The sequence below is a fragment of the Erinaceus europaeus genome, chromosome 7 (genome assembly GCF_950295315.1).
Source record: "Erinaceus europaeus chromosome 7, mEriEur2.1, whole genome shotgun sequence".
NCBI lineage: Eukaryota > Metazoa > Chordata > Mammalia > Eulipotyphla > Erinaceidae > Erinaceus > Erinaceus europaeus.
Genome location: NC_080168.1, coordinates 126,387,748 through 126,408,467, shown reverse-complemented (window position 1 = coordinate 126,408,467; position 20,720 = coordinate 126,387,748). Strand labels below are relative to the sequence as shown.

Sequence of the window (20,720 nt, the reverse complement as noted above, 5' to 3'; positions counted from 1 at the left end):
CGTAGATGCTGACTACAGGTGTCAAAGCTTCAATTTTTTTAAAAAAAAACATTTATTTATGGGAGTCTGGTGGTAGCGCAGCAGGTTAAATGCATGTGGCGCAAAGCACAAGGACTGGCATAAGGATCCCAGTTCGAGCCCCCAGCTCCCCACCTGCAGGGGAGTCGCTTCACAGGCGGTGAAGCAGGTCTGCAGGTGTCTATCTCTCTCTCCCCCTCTATCTTTCCCTCTCTCCCTTTCTCTCTGTCCTATCCAACAACAACAACATCAATAACAACAAAAATAACTATAATAAAACAACAAGGATAATAAAAGGAATAAATAAATATTTTTTTAAAAGATTTATTTACTTCATATGAAGTAGAAAGAGATCAGAGAGACAGAGCATTCAAGGCAAGCAGGGATGGAACCTGGAGCCTCAGGTATACAAGTCCAGTGCCCCACCAGTTAAACTGTTTCCTAATTGGTCTTCTTAAAAGCTCTTACACTGGGCCTGGGTGGTGGTGTGGTTGACTGAATATGTTACAATGCACAAGGGCCCAGGTTCAAGCCCCTGACCCCCACCTGCAGGGAGAAAGCCTTGCAAGTGGTAAAGCAATGTTTTCAGGTGTCTCTGTATCTCTCCTTCTCTACTTCCCCTTTCCTCTCAATTTCTGGCCATTTCTATCCAATAAATAAATAAAGATTTTTTTTAAAAAAGTTCTTACAAACTTTTGGGTTGAGAGAAAAGTCATGATGCATTTCTGCATAGAAAAATACATCATGACCTTTCCAACAACCCAATATTTGAGAAAAAGAGTGAATAAAAACATGGGCCTAGGGGTCAGGTGGTAGCACAGTGGGTTAAGCGCACATGGCGTGAAGCACAAGGACTGGGCATAAGGATCCTGGTTCAAGCCCCTGGCTCGCACCTTCAGGGGAGTCACTTCACAGTCAGTGAAGCAGGTCTACAGGTGTCTGTCTTTCTCTCCTCCTCTGTCTTCCTCTCCTCTCTCTAGTTCTCTCTGTCCTGTCCAACAACATCATCATCAATGACAACAATAATAATAACCACAACAACAATAAAACAACAAGAGCAGCAAAAGGGAAGAAAAAAAGTAGCCTCTAGGAGCAGTGGATTCGTGGTGCAGGCACCAAACCCCAGCGATAACCCTGGAGGCCAAAAAATGTGGGCTTTGAATTCAAGCCTCAGTCCTCTCATTTAAGTCACTAAACCTACCAATGTCCTTATCTCTAAAATGGAGATAAAAACAGATGAAAGTAAAACTTACTATCAAGATGGGGAGGATGGAGAAGGACTAAATGAAGTTATACTGTGTAAAGTCTCAGAAAGTAACGTTTGTCATTACTGAATATTTTAGCTTTTCTGATCCCTTGAGCATCCAAGAGTTGGTGTGATATACAAGGGCTGCCTCACTGCCTAGCCTTGAACACTGGGAGTTCCATGGTCTACGCAGCACAGTTCCAAACTGGCTCTCTCGCTAGCTTCCAGTCATTGCCAGGCTCAATGATGTAGTTGTTTCTGTCTGCACACACACCTCCTCCCGGGTCCTCAAGATCAAGGTGTGTTCCCCTGTCAAAAGGCTCTGGGAAAAATCCCAATATGCAAAACAGAGATGAGGCAGGATCTTTCATGTTTCAAGAAGCTTCTCATCCTATTAAAGATTCCAAGAATTTCCTTAGTACTTTCCGGGTCTTTCCCCTTTTTCTTTTGCTTCCTTTTTGACAAGCTGCTTTATTATTAAATAAATACATAAAGTTCACTGGCATGTCTATTCATTGAGGATCAATCAGAAATGACAAAAATGTATCTAAATAGAGAAGATTACTTCAGAAATATACCTTTTATCCATCATTGCCCAGAAGCACAGCTACCAGCTATCACACCGGCCAAGAAGCAGGACAAAGACAGCCTTCCAGGTCCCTTGGTAATAAAAACACATCCAAGGAATCAGGCGGTAGCGCAGCAGGTTAAGTGCACGTGGTGCAAAGTGCAAGGGCCAGCGTAAGGATCCAGGTTCAAGCCCCGGCTCCCCACCTGCAGGGGAGTCGCTTCACCAGCGGTGAAGCAGGTCTGCAGGTGTCTCTCTTTCTCTCCCCCTCTCTGTCTTCCCCTCCTCTCTCCATTTCTCTCTGTCCTATCCAACAACGATGACATCAACAACAATAACAACTACAACAAGGGCAACAAAAGGGAACTTTTTTTTAATTTTATAAATAAATAAATAAAAACACATCCAGCAGTCAGGGAAATAGCAAAACTTGCAGCAAGTGGTATTTTCGTGCCTGAGGCCCTGGTTGGCTCCCTCACATGACATGTACTAGAGTGGTGCTCTGGTTTCTCTTATCTTCCTCTCTCTAATAGGAAACGATCTCAGATAACAAATAAAGAAAAGCTCTAAAAAAAAAATGCATTAAAAAGACTGAGATAACGAATGCCCACAAAACAGACTCTTGCTTCCTCATCAGAACCAAGATCTAAAACCCAGGTACAAACTCTTTTTTTTTAATCATTATTACTTATTATTTTTATTTATTTATTGCATAATCACAGCCAGAAATGGAGAGGGACGGGGGTGACACAGAGAGAAAGAGACAGAGAGACACCTGCAATACTACTTCACCTCTCATGAAGCTTTCCCCCTGCAGGTAGGGGACCAGGGGCTTGAACCTGGGTCCTTGCGAATGATACCATGCATGCTCAACCAGGTGCACCACCAACCAGCCCCAGGTCCAAACTCTTTTGATGACAGGGTAGTGCTCAAAGATCCATCGCCAGGAGAAAGACACAATATTCTTCTCCCCAGGACAAAAATGGAGTTGACTGACTCCAACTATGAACAAGTCTGATGTTAAGAGAAAGTCTGTTTGCTTTACCCTCCCCCCCCCGGCCAATACATGAGAATATATCATGGCATAGAGGTAAAGTCGACACTGCAATTTAAGTCAAAGCTGATACTCCACGGGAATGAGGCATCTGCCTCTCCTTAGGCCTCGCTCACCCCGTGAGAGAGCCTCTTGGTACATAGGATACCTCACAGAAGGGACCAGGGAAAGCATGAAAGTGTCAAGCTTCTTGTTGTAAAGATGCAAACCTGAGGCCCTAAGACAGTCTGTATTCGGTCCAAGGCTAAACAATCTTAAGTGATCCTGCTTTCTAACCCCGTCCAAGGCACTGCACCATCGTCCACCTTTGCCTGGTAATGGAACCTGCCCGTTACCCCAACTCACTTGATATGAAGGCTGGCCTTCAAAGAGAAACCTGGATCTGTTGATCCCCAAGTTCTGAACTCCAGCTATCTGTCAATCTGTCAACAAGGAAAAGAAGTCAACGTCAAGGAAGTCGGGTGGCAGCGCAGCGGGTTAAGCGCAGGTGGCACAAAGCACAAGGACTGGCATAAGGATCCCAGTTTGATCCCCCGGCTCCCCACCTGCAGGGGAGTCGCTTCACAGGCGGTGAAGCAGGTATTCAGGTGTCTGTCTTTCCCTCCCCCCTCTGTCTTCCCCTCCTTTTTCCATTTTTCTCTGTCCTATCCAACAACGACGACAACAATAAAAAAACAACAGGGGCAACAGAAGGGAATAAGTAAATAAATTAAGTATTGAAAAAAAGAAGTCAAGATCTATACCACACCCCAGTTCCCCAAGCCACTACCTCTTTCCCACCCTTACACAGGTCAGCTCACACCTCCCCAACTTCCTCAAGTCCACTCTTGCTATCTTCCCAAGTGCCGCCAGAGTGATGCAGAACACAAAACTAGTTGGGCAACTCCTCCCTGAAAAACCTTTCGGCCACTGTCCTCTGGATAAATTCCAAATTCTACAGCAAAGCCTAGGAGCTCTGCCCCAACACACCTCTACTAGACCTCCTCTTCCACCTTTATGCAGAAAGGCCTTCCTCACTGTGGGGTCTAAAAATGCTTTCCCGGGAGTCAGGCGGGAGCGCAGCGGGTTAAGCGCAGGTGGAGCAAAGCGCAAGGACCGGCGTAAGGATCCCGGTTCGAGCCCCCGGCTCCCCACCTGCAGGGGAGTCGCTTCACAAGCAGTAAAGCAGGTCTGCAGGTGTCTGTCTTTCTCTCTCCTTCTCCATCTCCCTGTACCTTCTCCATTTCTCTCTGTCCAATCCAATAAAATGGAGGAAGAAAAAATGGCCACCAGAGAGTTGGGTGGTAGTGCAGCAGGTTAAGTGCACGTGGCACAAAGCGCAAGGACCGGCGTAAGGATCCCGGTTCGAGCCCCCGGCTCCCCACCTGCAGGGGAGTCACTTCACAGGTGGTGAAGCAGGTCTGCAGGTGTCTGTCTTTCTCTCCCCCTCTCTATCTTCCCCTCCTCTCTCCATTTCTCTCTGTCCTATCCAACAACGATGACATCAATAACAGCAGCAATAATAACAACAACAACAACAAAAAAAACAAGGTCAACAAAAGGGAAAATAAGTAACTATTTTAAAAAATGCTTTCCCTTCTACCCTTTCATTCTCAGACACAAGGCACCTTTCATTGGGGTCTTCACTAACCCTTTCAAGGCAAGTTAATGGAACCTTATCCACAAGTAGCTACTATTCATTGTCTTTATCATGGCATTTGGGAACAAGCCGTTCGTCGAGTTGCTGTATAGTATGGTAACCAGAGATACAGAGCTTCAGAACCAAACAAAGTCCTGGGTCTGAGTCATGACTCCATCACTTACTGAGAAGGAGATTTGTCTCTCCAAGTCTTAGTTTCATTATCAGTAAATGAGGAATACAGACCTTACCAGTGTGTTACAAAGACTAAGTGGAAAGACTTTGCAGAACACAGTACAGATTAGAGGTTTAATAACTTAGTTCTTCTCCATCCCTTTCCACGGGTTCTTGGAACTTTTGTCATGCAAGAACAGCTTTTACTCTTCCATAGTCTTCATGAATAATACAGTAAGCACTCAGTAAATGTTGTTAGAAAAGCTGAAAGAGGGGGTCGGGCGGTGGCGCAGTGGGTTAAGCGCAGGTGGCGCAAAGCGCAGGGACCGGCGTAAGGAACCCGGTTCGAGCCCCCGGCTCCCCACCTGCAGAGGAGTCACTTCACAGGCGGTGAAGCAGGTCTGCAGGTGTCTATCTTTCTCTCCCCCTCTCTCTCTGTCTTCCCCTCCTCTCTCCATTTCTCTCTGTCCTATCCAACAACAAAGCAACGTCAACTATGGCAATAATAACCGCAACGAGGCTGCAACAACTAGGGCAACAAAAAGGGGGAAAAATGGCCTCCAGGAGCGGTGGATTCATGGTGCAGGCACCGAGCCCAGCAATAACCCTGGAGGGAAAAAAAAAAAAGAAAAGCTGAAAGAGGAAGGTGGGAAAGCAGGTAAAAAAAAAAAGTAGGGGAGGAGAAGAAAGAAAAAAAGGCAATTAGATAATTTAATGAATGAATGAAGCTACAAGCAAGAAAGTCCCTGGTGTGTTGGAGCTAAAAGAGTTTTACAAATGGTGGACACATGACTTTGAGAATGCCCAGTCTTTTCCCACTAATAAACTCTGCAAGTGAGTATGCAGATATGGTAGCTAAGAAAGCATCCTGGATCAGAAGACTCAGAAATTCTGTAACCTAAGATTAAGCACAAATAAAAAGGGGAAAAGAGAAAGATCTTTCAATCACCAGTACCACCAAAGCCATAGTCTTTCTCTGTGTGTCTTTCTTTCATTAAAATAAAATAAGTAGGGGGCTGGACAGTCGTGCAGTGGGTTAAGTGCATATGGTGCAAAGCGCAAGGACCGGAGTAAGGATCCCGGTTCCAGCCCCCGGCTCCCCATCTGTGGGGGAGTCGCTTCACAAGCGGTGAAGCAAGTCTGCAGGTGTCTATCTTTCTCTCCCCTTCTCTGTCTTCCCCTCCTCTCTCCATGTCTCTCTGTCCTATCCAACAACAAGAACACCAAAAACCACAATAATAAGAACAATAAAGATAAACAATAAGGGCAACAAAAGGGAAAAAACAGCCTCCAGGAACAATGGAGTTGTAGTGTGGGCACTGAGCCCTGGCAATAACCCTGGAGGAAATAAATAAATAAATAAAAACACAGAAAACATTTTTCTGGACGTGAAAAATCACATCAGTTCTCTGGACCAAACTAAACAGGAGAGAGGAAAACCATTTCACAACTCCTATAGTTTTATCTTAACACTGTTGGAAACTAAAGCAATATAGGGAAATGTGACATTCTGTGGTAGCATCTCACTCTCTCTGTGCCACGGGAAAGTGGTGGGGTGAGGGGGTCCTTGGCTGGTATTTAAGCTAAGACAGATGAGAAAGATAGTTGGCAATATTCCCACCCCCCCCCATTGGAATGCTGTCTTAGCTTCCTTCATCTTTCCTGCTTTTAGCAAATACCCTAACACTCCACCAGATATGCTCCCGATCTGGTCAAGTCAGAATCTATAGTCATCTATAAAGGAAGTTTTATTTTTATTTTTAAAAAATACAATTTATTGGGGTGGGGGAGGAGATAGCTTAATGGTCATACAAAATATTTTCATGGCCTAGGTTCAATCCTCAGCAATGCTATAAGCCTGATCTGAGCAGTGCTCTTGTAAAGCAAATAAATAAATAAAATCACTTATTTACTTAGAAAGAATTTTAAAAATATATTTCACTTATCTTTGATAAAACAGAGAAAGACTGAGGGGAAAGGGAAAGAGAGACAGAGAGACAACTACAGCACTGCTTCATTGCTAGTAAAGTTTCCCCCATGTGGGTGGGGACCAGGGGGCTTGAACCCAGGCCCTTGTGCGTGGTAATGTGTGTGATCAATGAAGTGTGCCTCCATCTGGCCCTCCATTTATTTATTTATTTATTTATTTATTTATTTATTTTTGCATCCAGGGTTATCGCTGGGGCTCGGTACCTGCACTACGAATCCACTGCTCCTGGAGGCCATTTTTTCCCATTTTGTTGGCCTTGTTGTTATTATGGTCATTGTTGCTATTGCTGTCATTGTTGTTGGACAGGACTGAAAGAAATCGAGAGAGGAGGGAAAGACAGAGAGGGGGAGAGAAAGATAGACACCTGCAGACCTGCTTCACCGCTTGTAAAGCGACTCCACTGTAGGTGGGGAGCCATGGGATTCGAACCGGATCCCTAAGCTGGTCCTTGAGCTTTGCGCCATGTGCACTTAACCTGTTGCGTTACCGCCCACCCCCCTTTATTTATTTTTAACAGAAATTAGGAGACCAGAGTGCCACTCAGCTTTGGCATATGCAGTGCCAAGGACTGAACCTAGGACCATGGAAGCCTTACTTTTATGGCCCAGTAAACTCTTATGGAAGTGAGCCCTATTTTCTGGATCCAGCTCCTTTAGTTGACAAAGTTCCGGAAGAGGGTAGGAAGGGTACCTGGCTTTGCTCCTTGATTTCAGCTCACTTACTTGGCAAACGCTAGAAGAAGAAGAAGAAGCTCACTTACTATCTTCAGGAGATGCCAGGACTTTTAAACACTGCTGTAGCAACAGCTGTTACTCTACTTTGGTCATTAAGTAACCTAAACTCAAGTCACACAGAGGGCAAATTAGAAAAATAAAATATGCAACTGTTAAAAACACAAGAAAGCTATTCCTCTGCAGAGGGAGAGAAACAAAGTTATCCCAGAATCCTCCTAACACACAGACAAGCACAAGAGAAGGATGGGAGGACATCTCTACTCTATCCAAATGATGTGCAACCTAACAGTGAAGCCTGAGCCATCATTACTTAAAAAATAGGCATGGAACAAAAGCGTGACATCTGGCATTGGGAGCTGGCTAACTGGTTTCAGAGCCTGAAGGGGAGCAAAGAAAGTGAGGAAGAGACAGATTTAATCATTAGGTATTCTAGATCACTCAATTATCCAACTCAAGGAGAATATAATTACCCTCTTTCATGGGAGTATAATATGTCCAGCAGGGCTGTGTCAGATGAGCTAAAAGGGCAACTTTCTGTTACAAATGGGGGTGAGCAAGGCAGGTATTATTAGGCAGGCCATTATGCCCAAAAGAAAGAATGGGCTCCACAGTGAACACAGAAGGTGGGCAGGCACCCAAGCATCGATGACTGCATGAGTCATGGTTGGCAGAGACGGGAGTGAGATCATAAAAGAACATAGACGGTAGGTTTTAGATTTGAGGACAGCACACTGATTCAAAACGCTAAGGAGTTAAAACTAACACAAAACTCTTAACGCAGGTGGTGAAACCCAGCCAAAGCTAATTCTTCCACAGGGAGAGGGGACGAGCCAAGAACCAAAGGCTTGCTGTCTAAATGTCAGAGGAAGATACCCAGGATGCCAGAAGCAGCTTAGGGCTGACAGGGCAGCAAAGACTATTGGCGATTTCAACAAAGAGGAACCAGGGACATAGCTCAGCCTGTTACAACACCAACTTGTATACCTGAAAGCCCAAGGGCCCCACATCATTATATGCCAGCTATCAGTAATAATCTCTGGTCTCTTCCTCTCCCTTCCTCCTTTCTCATTCTCTGCAGGAATAAAAAATGTAAAAATTTACTTCTTTTTTAATATTTATTTATTTTCCCTTTTGTTGCCCTTGTTTTTTTTTTTAAATTGTTGTAGTTATTGTTGTTGTTATTGATGTCGTCATTGTTAGACAGGACAGAGAGAAATGGAGAGAGGAGGGGAAGACAGAGAGGGGGAGAGAAAGACAGACACCTGCAGACCTGCTTCACCGCCTGTGAAGCGACTCCCCTGCAGGTGGGGAGCCAGGGGCTCGAACCGGGATCCTTATGCCGGTCCTTGTGCTTTGTGCCACATGCGCTTAACCCGCTGCGCTACCAATTTACTTCTTTATTTATGAGAGGTGGTGAAGGAGAAAGAACCAGAGCATCACTCTAGTACATGTTAGGCCAAGGTTCGAACTTGGGACCTCACGCTTGAGGATTCCAACACTTAATTTATTTATTTTTTTCTGTACATGCAAAAACATTTCCCAGTTTTCCACATAACAATACAACTCCCGCTGGGTCCTCTGCCATCATGTTAGTCTTTTTTTTTTTTAAAGGGTGGCAGATTCTTTCTTTTTATTATTATTATTTATTATTTTTATTTATTGGACAGAGACAGCCAGAAATCAAGAGGGAAGGGTGATAGAGAGGGAGAGACTCCTGCAGCCCTGCTTCACCACTTGCAAAGATTGCCCCCTGCAGGTGGAGACTGGGGGCTTGAACCCGGGTCTTTGTGCCCTGTAACATGTGCGCTCAGCCAAGTGCACCACCACCTGGACCCCCAACACTTAGTCTATTGAGCTGTCAGAAAAGTCAGGGTGTATTTTTCTTTCTTTTTTTTTTATTATCTCTATTTATTTATTGAATAGAGGCAGTCAGAAATGTAGAGGAAAGGGAGTAATCAAGAGGGAGAGAGACAGAGAGACACCTGCAGCTCAGCTTCACCACTCATGAAGCTTTCCCCCTGCAGGTGGGGACCGAGGGCTCGAACCTGGGTCCTTGAGCCCTGTAACCTGTGCGCTCAGCCAGGGGCACCACCACACAGCCCCAGGGTGTATTTTTCTAGGCAAAAATGTGCCATGACTTTTCCAATAACCCAAAACAGTGCCACCACTCAGGAGGGATCAATAATGTTTTTACAGAAAACAAAGAAAAAGGGGTCGGAGGGTATAATTATACAAGTACTAAATCTGAGATTAAAGCACACAGGCACAAATGCTGACTTTGCCACTCATTTGCTGAGGTGTGTGTGTGTGTGTGTGTGTGTGTGTGTGTGTGTGTGTGTGTGAGAGAGAGAGAGAGAGAGAGAGAGAGAGAGAGAGGGAATTTCTTACCAGGTCTGAAAGTCTTTTTTCAGTTAAATTAATGTGACCTCAAAAGGGGCCTCAAACTTGAATTTTTCCAAGAAGTTAAAAATCCAGAGAGAAGAAGACAGGCTTCCTAGGAAATGAAAGGTCTAGAATGAAGGACAAATATTTGGAGACAGAGAGGCCTGAGCCCAGCTGCTTGATGCCACTGCCTAAACCCACAGCTGAGAAGGGCACAGCCTGCTCTTCGGACATTCCATCCCAGGATTATTTGATGGCATCTCTGCCTCCCGCCCTCCTCTTCTAAAAGCAGAGAAAATCCTTCTCAAGAAAATAAACACTCCTGAACAGCTGTCCCATTCTGTGACCTAATTAGGTCACATAATTAATAAGAAGTCAAGACTCTCTGACACACCGAAACAGAAATTTCAGCTCATAAATCAGGGGACTCTCTTTTCCCCCCACTATCGAAAGCCAGCCAGCCAGCAAACAAACAAACAAACAAACAAAACCTTAGGTTCAGCATCCAGGAAGGGTGTTGGTTTCGCAGCCAAACCTGACACGGCTGAAGAGATTGCTATACTGTGCCTACTGAGCTTCTCTTCTCTCATAAAATGGATTTAAATTCTTCAAATCCTTAAAACTTTCCAGTGCCCACTGTAATCGAAGGTTAAAATGCGACTGCTTCATTTCTGCTCATGACGGAAACTCTAATCAAAAAAAATTTTAAGTCCGTGAGAACGCATACTGTTTTCTCACCAAACAAGAGTAATATCTACCCCTTCCCAGGACCTCAGTTGAAAGAGAATACTGGAGCAATAGCCTAGCCCTACTGAGGATAATTTAGACTAGCATACATCTTAACTTCTTTATTCAGCCATCCATTAAATGGGGTTACCAATAATTGGTAGGTGATACCATTTACTAGCCATCAAGACAGTTAACCCTCTCCCACTCATCCCTCACACCAGGGAAAATAAACACTAGGTCAAGTTCACTAGAATCTCACAGAGCAGAACACTGATGACGGGATCTATACTTTTCTGGCTGAGGCCACAATAAAAAGGCTGGGGTGGGTTCCTTTAAAGCCTGCTCTAACTTACTCATCTGAATCAACGTAGAAATAGCAGCAATTTACTCTTTGTCATTCTTCTCCGGGAATAGAAAGGGTCAGATATTCCTAGAACATCTCCTCATTCACAAATCAGAAGGCACACTTCCTGTCATCATTGTGCTTTGCTCATTTGCTTGGTGTGAGATTAAATGAGATAATGCCTGTAAAAAGCTGATAGAGAATCTATAGTACACAATCAACTCAATAAATACACGATGCTAGTAAGTACCAAAAAAAAAAAAAAAAAAAATCAACCAAACTAAGTCAAAACTAAATAAGTGTTAATACTTGTCTCACTGTCTCCTGATAGGGAAGATTGAAAGGTAAGGCAATACTTCCACAGCACACTCCAGAGATGCTTTTTTGTGTTCTCTCTCTCTCTCTCTCTTTTTTCCATAATGAATCACTTGCTAGGGTGATGTAGACTTCCCCAGCGTTCCTCAGGTACTCACCCTCTGCTATTGTGCTTCACTCTCAAGAACCAAGAAGTGGCACAGGCTTGGAAATGTGAGACTGGAGGTGTAAAAGACCTTAGAAATTCATGGGCATGGGCCATACAGAAAAATCAAAATGATCCAAACCAGACAACTGTTTTGTTAGTGGGGGGGAGAAGGTAAATAAAACACAGAATCTGAACCTCACCACGAAAAGATTATCAGCCCACCATAAACCAGACCCTGAAAGTATAGTTATTCTTTAAAGTTTAAGCTACAAATAAATTCTCCCTAAGGCACAATCTTTTGTGTGTAGCTCAACTGTTGGGACAAGCAGAATAAAATAGTTTTCTTCAAGGTATAAAACCATCTTCCACTACAGTATATAACGGTGTAGGAAAAAAGTGTTTAAAGGTGGCAAAATAAATAAATAATGTCTGGAACTGAGAAAGATGGTCTATTTGCAATAGCCATCGTGTGGCAAAAAAAAATGAGTGGCCAGAGAACGGGCATGTTTTTCGTGTATTATTCCTACTCAGCTTAGTTAGACTATGTCACAATTTTTGCTCCTAACTCATGTTTTTGAAGACACAAAGGACATTAGTATTAAATACTTAGTTGACTTGTTAAAAAAAAAAAAAATCAGACCATTTGGCAATTCTTATAGTTTCTAAACCATGCTTTCCAAAATACAGAGGCCAAAAGTGGCCCCATAACTTTTGAGAGGAACAGCTGATATTGTGCTTCTTGATAACTATTTGGCTTACTTTGCTCGGTCTATGCTTTTGTCACAACCCTTCATTACTACAAAAGTGTATGTTCTCTGGGAGTCGGGCGGTAGCGCAGCGGGTTAAGTGCAGGTGGCGCAAAGTGCAAGGACCAGTATAAGGATCCCGGTTTGAGCCACTGACTCCCCACCTTCAGGGGAGTCACTTCACAGACGGTGAAGCAGGTCTGCAGGTGTCTGTCTTTCTCTCCTCTTCTCTGTCTTCCCTTCCTCTCTCCATTTCTCTCTGTCCTATCCAACAATGACGACATCAATAACAACAATAAAACAACAAGGGCAACAAAAGGGAATTTTAAAAAAAAAAAAGAGTGTGTTCTCTATAACTCAAATAAGTGCAACTCACAAAAGTCAAGGGTTTTTTTTTATTTATTTAATACATTCTAGTCAAATAGTAACAGCAGTAAATAAACACTTTGAAAAACAGGCAGTCCCCTTATATGTGGAAGAAAATTAAGTCAAAGGATTCTACATGGTAGAAGGGAGACAACTGCTGATGTCCACAGTTAAACAACTCAAGGACAACTCGGAAATTTCTAAAGCCATTTCCAAAATGTCAGTGTCAACAGGTTGGGACACAGCTACTTCAAGGATAGAATGTCTATTATCTACATGGTTTTATTGACAGGGTTTGAGTTGCACCTGTATAACATGACATTCTTGTCTTTAGCCTTAAAGGGAAAGACAAAGTCTTCTCTGTTTGCACCAGTGTGAAGTATTTCTGGAATAAGGCTCCCTTAAAATAGATTACTACAGTACTCATTCACATGAGAGAGTTCATACATGTAGTAAAAAGACAAATATAGGATTTCATGATCATTTTTTGGTTGATTTGATTATTTGCATAAAATGAAGGAATAAATACACACAAATATGTCTGTTTAACAAAACTCCTAGGTACACCAGAATGCAAGATAGGCAGTGTCCTAAACTAGACTCTGATCACTAGGCACATAACACTGGAGTTTTAAGCCTGTGTCATTCTGGTTCCTTCCACCTCTCCTACATGGAGCGCTTCCTTTGGCCTAGAAGAAATGAACCTCAAAAAAGACAAGGCATTCTGATAAAAAGGTTCCTTCTGCCTTTCACTGGGACATCTTATTTTTTATTTCACTTAAAAAGGATTGACTGGTCTTGGTCAGCCTTACGAAAGGAAGCATCACTCTGATAAAAAGATTGGGGATATTGGGGGTGGGGGTGAAGGAGGCTTTAAATACCTAGCTACCTTGTCACACACTTAAATTAGATTGACTTCAGCTGTACTTAGAATTCCATATAGTTATTGAGAGCAGTCAAGTTTTGGTTCTCTTCTTTTTTTTTTTTTTTTTACATATAGCTGCATTTGGAGATATTCTACACAAGGCGTGTTAAGAAAAAGAGAGAAACACTCACACCTGGAATTTATATTCTTCCAAGTAATCTTTCAGTCTTGTCGGTAAAGGCAGTCCCCAGATGGCACCGGTACATTTGTTAATGGTGAGTCTACAGAGATGCTGCAGAGATGGCGCTGATGTGTAGAGCGGTCTGGTCAGATAAAGGTGGACAGTGCCATTCCGGGGGGCTTCTGGGCCCGTGCGCTTATCCTTGCACATCTGAACATAGTAGTCAATCAGATGAACCACGCTGTCAAACTGTTTAAGCTTGGACTTGACACATATGATAGAGTCCAATCTGAACTTCCCATCTTGGTATTCGATTCGCAGATTAGTTGGTCCAGCTGATGTTTTAACAGATATTGTTAGTAGGTAGTCTGAATGTGAACTATCTCTAATCAAGAAAGTTCCTTCTGGTGCCTCTTTTAATTTCTCTTTGGCTTCATTAACAGTCATACTTCCCCAGTACCAACCTGGGGTTTTAGTTCAAAAAGAAAAAGAAGAGAGGTAAAGTAGTTATTATAAGGAATTAAAAAAAAAAAGTTAGGTACTTGGCAATCGTTTTTTTCTACTTTTTTTTTTTTTTTTTTTTTTTGTACCAGAGCACTGCTCAGTTCTGGTTTATGGTGGTGCAGGGGGTTGAACCTGGGACTTTGGTGCCTCAGGCATGGGAGTCTGTTTGCATACCCATTATGCTAGCTACCCTGCCCTAGTTTTTTCTACTTCTAAAAAGGGGTGGGGGCGAGTGAAAAGTTGGCAGAGGCTACCATCAATACTTTCAGTAGGAATTGAATGACAACTTGGGTCCATTTTTATTTTATAAATGCAAACTGCGAGCTAGTTTTCTTTCTCAAAAGATAACTTTCTGTAGCTGCTCTGTAAATTCTCGAGATGCTTCTCCTAGGGGAGCAAAAGGATATTTGCTGTGAGCCACACTGGCTGGCAAAGCCTGATGCTTCTGGGACGACTGGAGATTTAAAGTAAACTAGAAATAGACCCGAAGCTGGCAGTTCAGACAGGCTCTGAACACAGTGGAGGTCCCAACTCCAGTCATTGGAACACAGTGAAAACAGAAATAGCTCAATCCCCAGGCACTGGTGCTGCCACTTCCCCCGAACTGTGAAGTACCAGCTCACTCTCTCTTCAGAGCCCTGGAAAGCACCGCTAGCTACCCTTTTGTCGCTGTGGTCGGTTTTTACATTTTTCTCTTTTCTTAAAAAAATTTTTTTAAATAGTTTCTTCATTTATTTATTATTGGATAGAGGCAGAGAGAAATTGAGAGGAAGAGAGAGATAGAGAGAAAGAGAGAGAGACACCTGAAGCCCTGTTTCACTACCCCTGAAGTTCCCCCTGCAGGTGGGGACCAGGGGCTTGAACCCGGGTCCTTGTAGCACTGTAATGTGTGCACTGAAATAGGTGTGACACCGCCTGCCCGACCCCCCCCCCCCCGTTCTTTTTAAAGTCCGGTTCTAATTCAACCGTTTCTGTTTGCTGCTTTGATTACAACTGCCTTATCAAGTCATCGAGAAGCGAGGGGAACCCCAATGGATAGCTTCATGTTTACAATCCCCACCGCACTCTGCTGGACTTTGACTTAATCCAAATGCAATCACAATCACCAGGCTCCCCGGCCTTGACGATTTCACCATCTCAGGCCCCTCCCTTTTACAGACAAGACTTTTAAGACGAGTCTGCATTTGAGAAATGTGACCAAAGGCACCCACCCACCCACCACCTAAAGTCCCCACAATTGCCGGGATACCTGCAATCTGTCTTTTCTCCTCGCTGAGGAAAGCTATGCCCCAGCCCACACTGAAAGACCCGAATGGCAACTACCCGGTAGTTACAAAAACTTCCCACTTCGCCCCAAACGTAATCTCATAGGATCCGGGCTTTTGAAAGCCTGCGTGGGCTGCCGGAACAGTGGTGACTGTCGTTGATTAAGCTTTTCTTCTTTTGGGGGGAAACCCTGAGACCACCGCCTGGCGCGCAAGGCGCAGGACCGCACTGGGAACGAGCTGCAGCTGGGGCGCGCCCGCGTTTGCAGGCCGCGCTCGGCGGGGACTCTCCCGGGGCGCTCTCCCGGCTCTGCCGCAGCCGCCTGCGTGGCAGTCTGTCTGTCTGTCTGTCTGTCTGTCCCCGAATCTGGCCGCCGAGATTTCCCGGCTGCGGCGTCTGCGGCCCCGCAGTAGAGCCGGGCGCGCTGGTAGCGAGCGACCGGCAGCTCCCGCGCCCGCGCCCGCTGGCCGCTGGCCGCTCCTCTCTGCACCGCTGCGGGGGAGGGGGCGCCGCCGGGCACTTTCTCCGGGCAGCCGAGCACAATAGTTAAGGTCCCCAGTGCCGAGGAGTCCTCCCCGACGCATCACCCTCCCCTGGCCTCCGCGCCCCCTCGAAAATCACTTTTCCTCTGGCATTCCCCAGGATCCTGAGTCCTGCGGGCCAAGTAAAATTTAGCGCGGGCCCTCCTGCCCCACGGCTGAGACGGGCGGCGAGGGGTCACCCCGCCCGGTTCCTGGCCTCGCACGTTCTCGCCACTCGCAGGTACACCGGCCGCCCCGAAAGGCGCCCAGCCCGGCTCGCTGCCCGCGCCCTACCTGTTTGACTGAGCTCCCGCAGGGCCTTGGCTAGGCGCGCCGCCTCGGGCACCGGCTCCTCCGCCGACCCCGCGCTGCCCCACCGGCTCCGTGTCCCTTCCGCGCCATTCCCGGAGGGCTCGACGCACCGCAGGGTCATGGGAGAAGGGTCACCGCGGCAAAGACAGGTGGCCGCCCGAGCTGGGGGGCTGCGAGGAGCGCGCGTCCTTCGTGGGACCCCCCCCAAACAGTCAGCGGGGACCCCAAAACGCGTCCCTGCGTGGTCTCGGAAATGGTGGAGGTGGAGGAGGGATGGGAGAATGGGAGTCGCCGGTTCTCCCTCTCCGGCGTCCTGGGCCACCGGCGGCAAAGTCCCCCACAGGCACCGTCACCCACAGTTTGCCTGCAAAGAAGAAGGGGGAGGGGGTGTCAGTCTGAACTGGACCCCTGCGGCCGTGTGAGTGAAGAAACAGAAACTCGGAGAATCCCGGGACTCCTCCACGTCCAGGCTCCCAAACCATTTAACCCCCCAAAGCATCCAGTGAATGCCCCGGCCCAGCTCTGGAGAAAAGGGGAGAGAGGCAGAGAGGCAGAAAGGGAGAGGGGGAGACAGACAGAGAGAGAGAGAGGGAGAATATCCAAGACGTCGGAGTGTGTGTGTGTGTGTGTGGGGGGTGGTCTGGGATGAGGGTGGGGAGCTGGGTGCCTTCCGGCCAAGGGCTGCGCTGGAGCCGCAGAGTGGCCTCCCAGGAGAGCGGAGTCACCTGCGGGTAGGGTGCTGGACAGGCCCCAGTCAAGGACAAGCCGGCCAATTTCAAAGGGGGGGAGGGGAGGAGAGATCGCTCCGACTGGCACTGCCGTCCCAAACTCCGCAGCTCCGGGAGAGTCCGCGGGAGGGAGCGCCCCGCGCAAGCCATGCGCTCCGGGAGCCCTGGAGTCCGCAGCCCCGGGCGCCAGGGCGCGGGCACTACCGCATCTGCGGCCCGGAGCCGCGTAGCTCCCCTCCCCCGGCTTCCCGGAGCGGGCCTGGGGCAGAGGGGGGGCGCGGGCAGCCGCCGCGGGCGCTGTCGAGGAATCCGCCGGAGCGCGCAGCCTCCCGGGGGCGCAGAGCTGCGGTCGCCCGACCTGCGGGACCGCCAGCGCCCAGCCCCTACCTCGGCCTCGGCCGCCGCCGCCTCTGCACCGGGCGGCCTCCGCAGCCGACATGGGGCGGGGGAGTCGGGAGGGGCCTGGGAGAGGAGGGGTGTCGGTCCGAGTCAAACCCCCCCCCCCCTTGACTTTTAAATTTGGGGCAGGAAGGACAGAGGCTGGCGATGTTCTGGGCCCCGTGCTCCGAGGCCAGGGGGCGCCGGAGTGCTCGGTGCCGAGCGCGCCCAGAAGCCCCGACTCGGCTCCATCGCCCCGGGCTCCCGGGCTCCGGGCAGCCCCCGCCCCAGCCAGTCGCCGGGTTTCCCTCGGGCTGTAACCCAAGAGGCCGGAGGGAGGAAAAAGGGAGGAAGGAGTCAGGAGGGCGGACAGCAGATCAGGTGGTTGGGCGGTTTATTGATCTGGAAGGTGGTTTAGGAAGGTTGGGCGGAGGGGGGGGAGGGGGAAATCTAGACGCTTCCCGAGTAGCAGAGGAGGACGACAAGGAGGAGGAGGAGGAGGAGCGCCCGGTCGCGGGGCAGACTCGGGGCTCGAACTCTCTACCCCGCGGCTCTGCATTGCGGAAGCCACAGCCGCGCCCCGGCGCGCCCCGCACCCGGCCCCCATCCCCCCACCCGCAGCGACCCTCCTCCGGGCGGAGCCTGGAGGTTCCCGAGACCCGTACCTGCCGCCAGCCCCAGCCCGAGCTGCTCCGGCTCCCGGGCTGCGGGCGTGGGGACTCCTGAAAGCGAGCGGCTGGGGCCCGCGCAGCGCCGGAGGCGGCGGGCGAGGAGGCTCATGCTTCGGGGGGAGCCGGGGGCCCGCGCGCCGCGGCGCCCAGACTTGGCAAGAGTTAACCGCGTGTCCCCGGCCGCCGCGCCGCCCTCCCGCCCTCGCGCGCTCCCCGCCTCCTTCCCGCGGCCGCGCTCGCTCCCGGCTCCCCGGCTCCCCGGCTCCCCGGCTCCCCGGCTCCCCGGCTCCCTGGCTCCCAGCTCCCCGGCTCCCCGGCTCCCCGGCTCCCAGCTCCCCGCTCCCCGCTCCCCGGCTCCCAGGATCCCCGGCTCCCCGGCTCCCTGGCTCCCAGCTCCCCGGCTCCCCGGCTCCCAGCTCCCCGCTCCCCGGCTCCTCGCTCCCTAGCTCGCTCGCGCCCCGCCCGGCCGCCGCCGAGGCCGCTTTCCAGGAACTTTCCAGGAATCCGCTGCACGTGACCGCGGCCCCCGCAGCCGCGTTAAAGAAGCTCTGCCGCCCGGCTCTGCGCGCTCCCGGGGATCAGGTTGCCCAGCCGGGGCAGTGTGGACGCCTGGGACCCGGCCCTCCTGGGGACCCCCACCCCTCCGCCCGTGCCTGGGACCCGGCCCTCCTGGGGACCCCCACCCCTCCGTCCGTGCCTGGGACCCGGCCCTCCTGGGGACCCCCACCCCTCCGTCCACGCCTGGGACCCGGCCCTCCTGGAGACCCCCTCCCCCCACACACACACACATACACACCCCGAAGTGCTGGGATACTCGCGAGAGAAGCCTCCCCACCCGCAGTCGGCTCCCCCTCCCCGAAAGGTGGGGACCTTTGTCTGGGCAGCCGGCCCCTGCCCCCGCCCCTTTGCAGAGTGGATAGAAAACTGAAGCCCTGTCCCCCTTCTGCCTTCGTGGGGTGTATGTATGTATGTCCGGGGGAGGGTTGTCTCTCCCACCACCACCCTCCGCGCCTTCTGCAAGCGCGCCCCTGCTCACTGCACACTCTGAGCCGCGCCGTTGCGAGTGGGCAAGGTCTCCCCTGCGCAGCCCCGGCTGAGGAAGCTGCGGGGACCGGGGCCCAAAGCGACCCCCACCCCCGAGACCCAGGTGCGCGATGGCAGCTAGAGGGCGCAGAGCCGCGCCTCCTTCAGTGGCTGCGGCCGCGGTCTCCTCCCCTGGCGGCCCGGCCCGCAGCCCCGCTCCGCCCCTGCTCGGTCTCCGCGCTCCCAGGGCCCCTTCCGGCCTGTGGGCGGCGCGCCCCGCTCACCTGCGCCCACCCCGCGGGGCCCGCTCACCTGCGCTCCCGGGCCGCGCCTGCGGGCGGCGGGTGGACAGCGCGCCCCGGGGCTGGGGGTGCGCCCGGGTGCTTTCTGTCCCTGCCTGGGGGCCTCCTCCTCACCTGGTCGGAGGCCACCTGGCCTCAGCTGAAACTCGTCTTTGCCGACGTGCCGGCCCCGGAAGTGTGACCTACTTTAAATGTGGCCTACTTTGTAAAAAAAATATATATACATATATATGTACATATATATATGAAAAAAAAAGAGAAAAATCCACACTCACGGGAAAACCGGATCCAAAATTACGATGGTTTTTGTTTTTTTTTTTTTTTTTTGAAAAGCTACTCGATTGTATCACTTCTCAAAAGCTTGAAAGGTCAATGGCCACTTTTGGTTGAAGAGGTGGCAATGGGGCAGTGGAAGGAGGGAATGGGGAAGGTGAGTGAGGAAGGCGAGACTCACAAGCCTGGTGCGCTCCCTGCTGGCTCCACGAGGAACCTGAGCCACTCCCTGTCTCTCAGGCCGGCTATCAGGGACAAAAGGTTTTCTTTTTGCTTTTTTTTAAAATTTTTTATTAGTGATTTAATAATGATTATCAAGATTGTAAAATAACAGGGGTATAATTCTATACAGTTCCCACCGGAGTTCCATATCCCATCCCCTCCATTGAAAACTCCCCTATTTTTTTAAATGTTTATTTCCTTTTTGTTGCCCTTGTTTTTATTGTTGTTGTTATTGTTGTTATTATTGTTGTTGATGTCGTCGTTGTTGGATAGGACAGAGAGGGGGAGAGAAAGACAGACACCTGCAGACCTACTTCACCACCTGTGAAGTGACTCCTCTTCTTCTAGCGTTTGCCCTTCTTCCGTTGCCAGTCAACAGCGTCAGGTTGAGCCTGATGTAAAGTTTTGAGACCTCCTTTGTCCTTTGAATCTGGAGAGGTGGCAGTCGTTGACTATGTGGGTCATAGTCTGTCTGTAGCCGCAGGGGCAGTTCGGGTCGTCTCTGGCTCCCCAGCGATGGAACATAGCGGTGCACCGGCCATGGCCTGTTCGATAGCGATTGAGGAGGGCCCGATCATAACGTGCTAGGTCAAAGCCGGGTTGACGCTTGCAGGGGTCTGTGATGAGGTGTTTGTTCTTTACCTCAGCTGACTGCCAACTCTGTTTCCAAGAGACTGGAACAGAGAAGTTCAGTGTAGGCGTAGGGGACCAGATTGGGTGACGAGACGTCAAGCGTTGGACAGGGTGGGCGAAGATATCCGCGTATATTGGCAGGTCCGGTCGAGCGTAGACGTGGGAAATGAGCTTAGATGATGCCGCATCCCGACGAATATCTGGCGGGGCGATGTTGCTAAGAACTGGCAGCCATGGAACCGGGGTGGAACGGATGGTTCCAGAAATGATCCTCATGGAGGAATATAATTTGGAATCGACCAAGTGGACATGGGGGCTACGGAACCATACTGGGGCACAGTATTCTGCAGTGGAATAGCATAATGCCAGAGATGATGATCGTAGTGTGGAAGCACTCGCGCCCCATGAGG

At 49.3% G+C, this 20,720-nt stretch overlaps 1 protein-coding gene across 4 annotated transcripts; it reads right to left on the bottom strand.

The window, feature by feature from the left end:
* Positions 1–12,441: 12,441 nt before the first annotated feature.
* Positions 12,442–19,244, bottom strand: SOCS2 (suppressor of cytokine signaling 2). Of its 4 annotated transcripts, none has more exons than XM_060195537.1 (3): positions 19,193–19,244; positions 16,063–16,444; positions 12,442–13,941 (listed from the first exon to the last, which is right to left on the bottom strand). In XM_060195537.1, exons 2-3 carry the CDS (start codon positions 16,199–16,201, stop codon positions 13,484–13,486), a joined length of 597 nt encoding a protein of 198 aa, XP_060051520.1. In that variant the 5' UTR covers positions 16,202–16,444; positions 19,193–19,244; the 3' UTR covers positions 12,442–13,483. The 4 variants fall into 4 exon arrangements, with proteins under 4 accessions (XP_060051520.1, XP_016043672.1, XP_060051519.1 ...); XM_016188186.2 differs by lacking the exon at positions 19,193–19,244 and adding an exon at positions 17,852–18,136; XM_060195536.1 differs by lacking the exon at positions 19,193–19,244 and adding an exon at positions 17,196–17,732.
* Between the last annotated feature and the right edge of the window lie 1,476 nt (positions 19,245–20,720).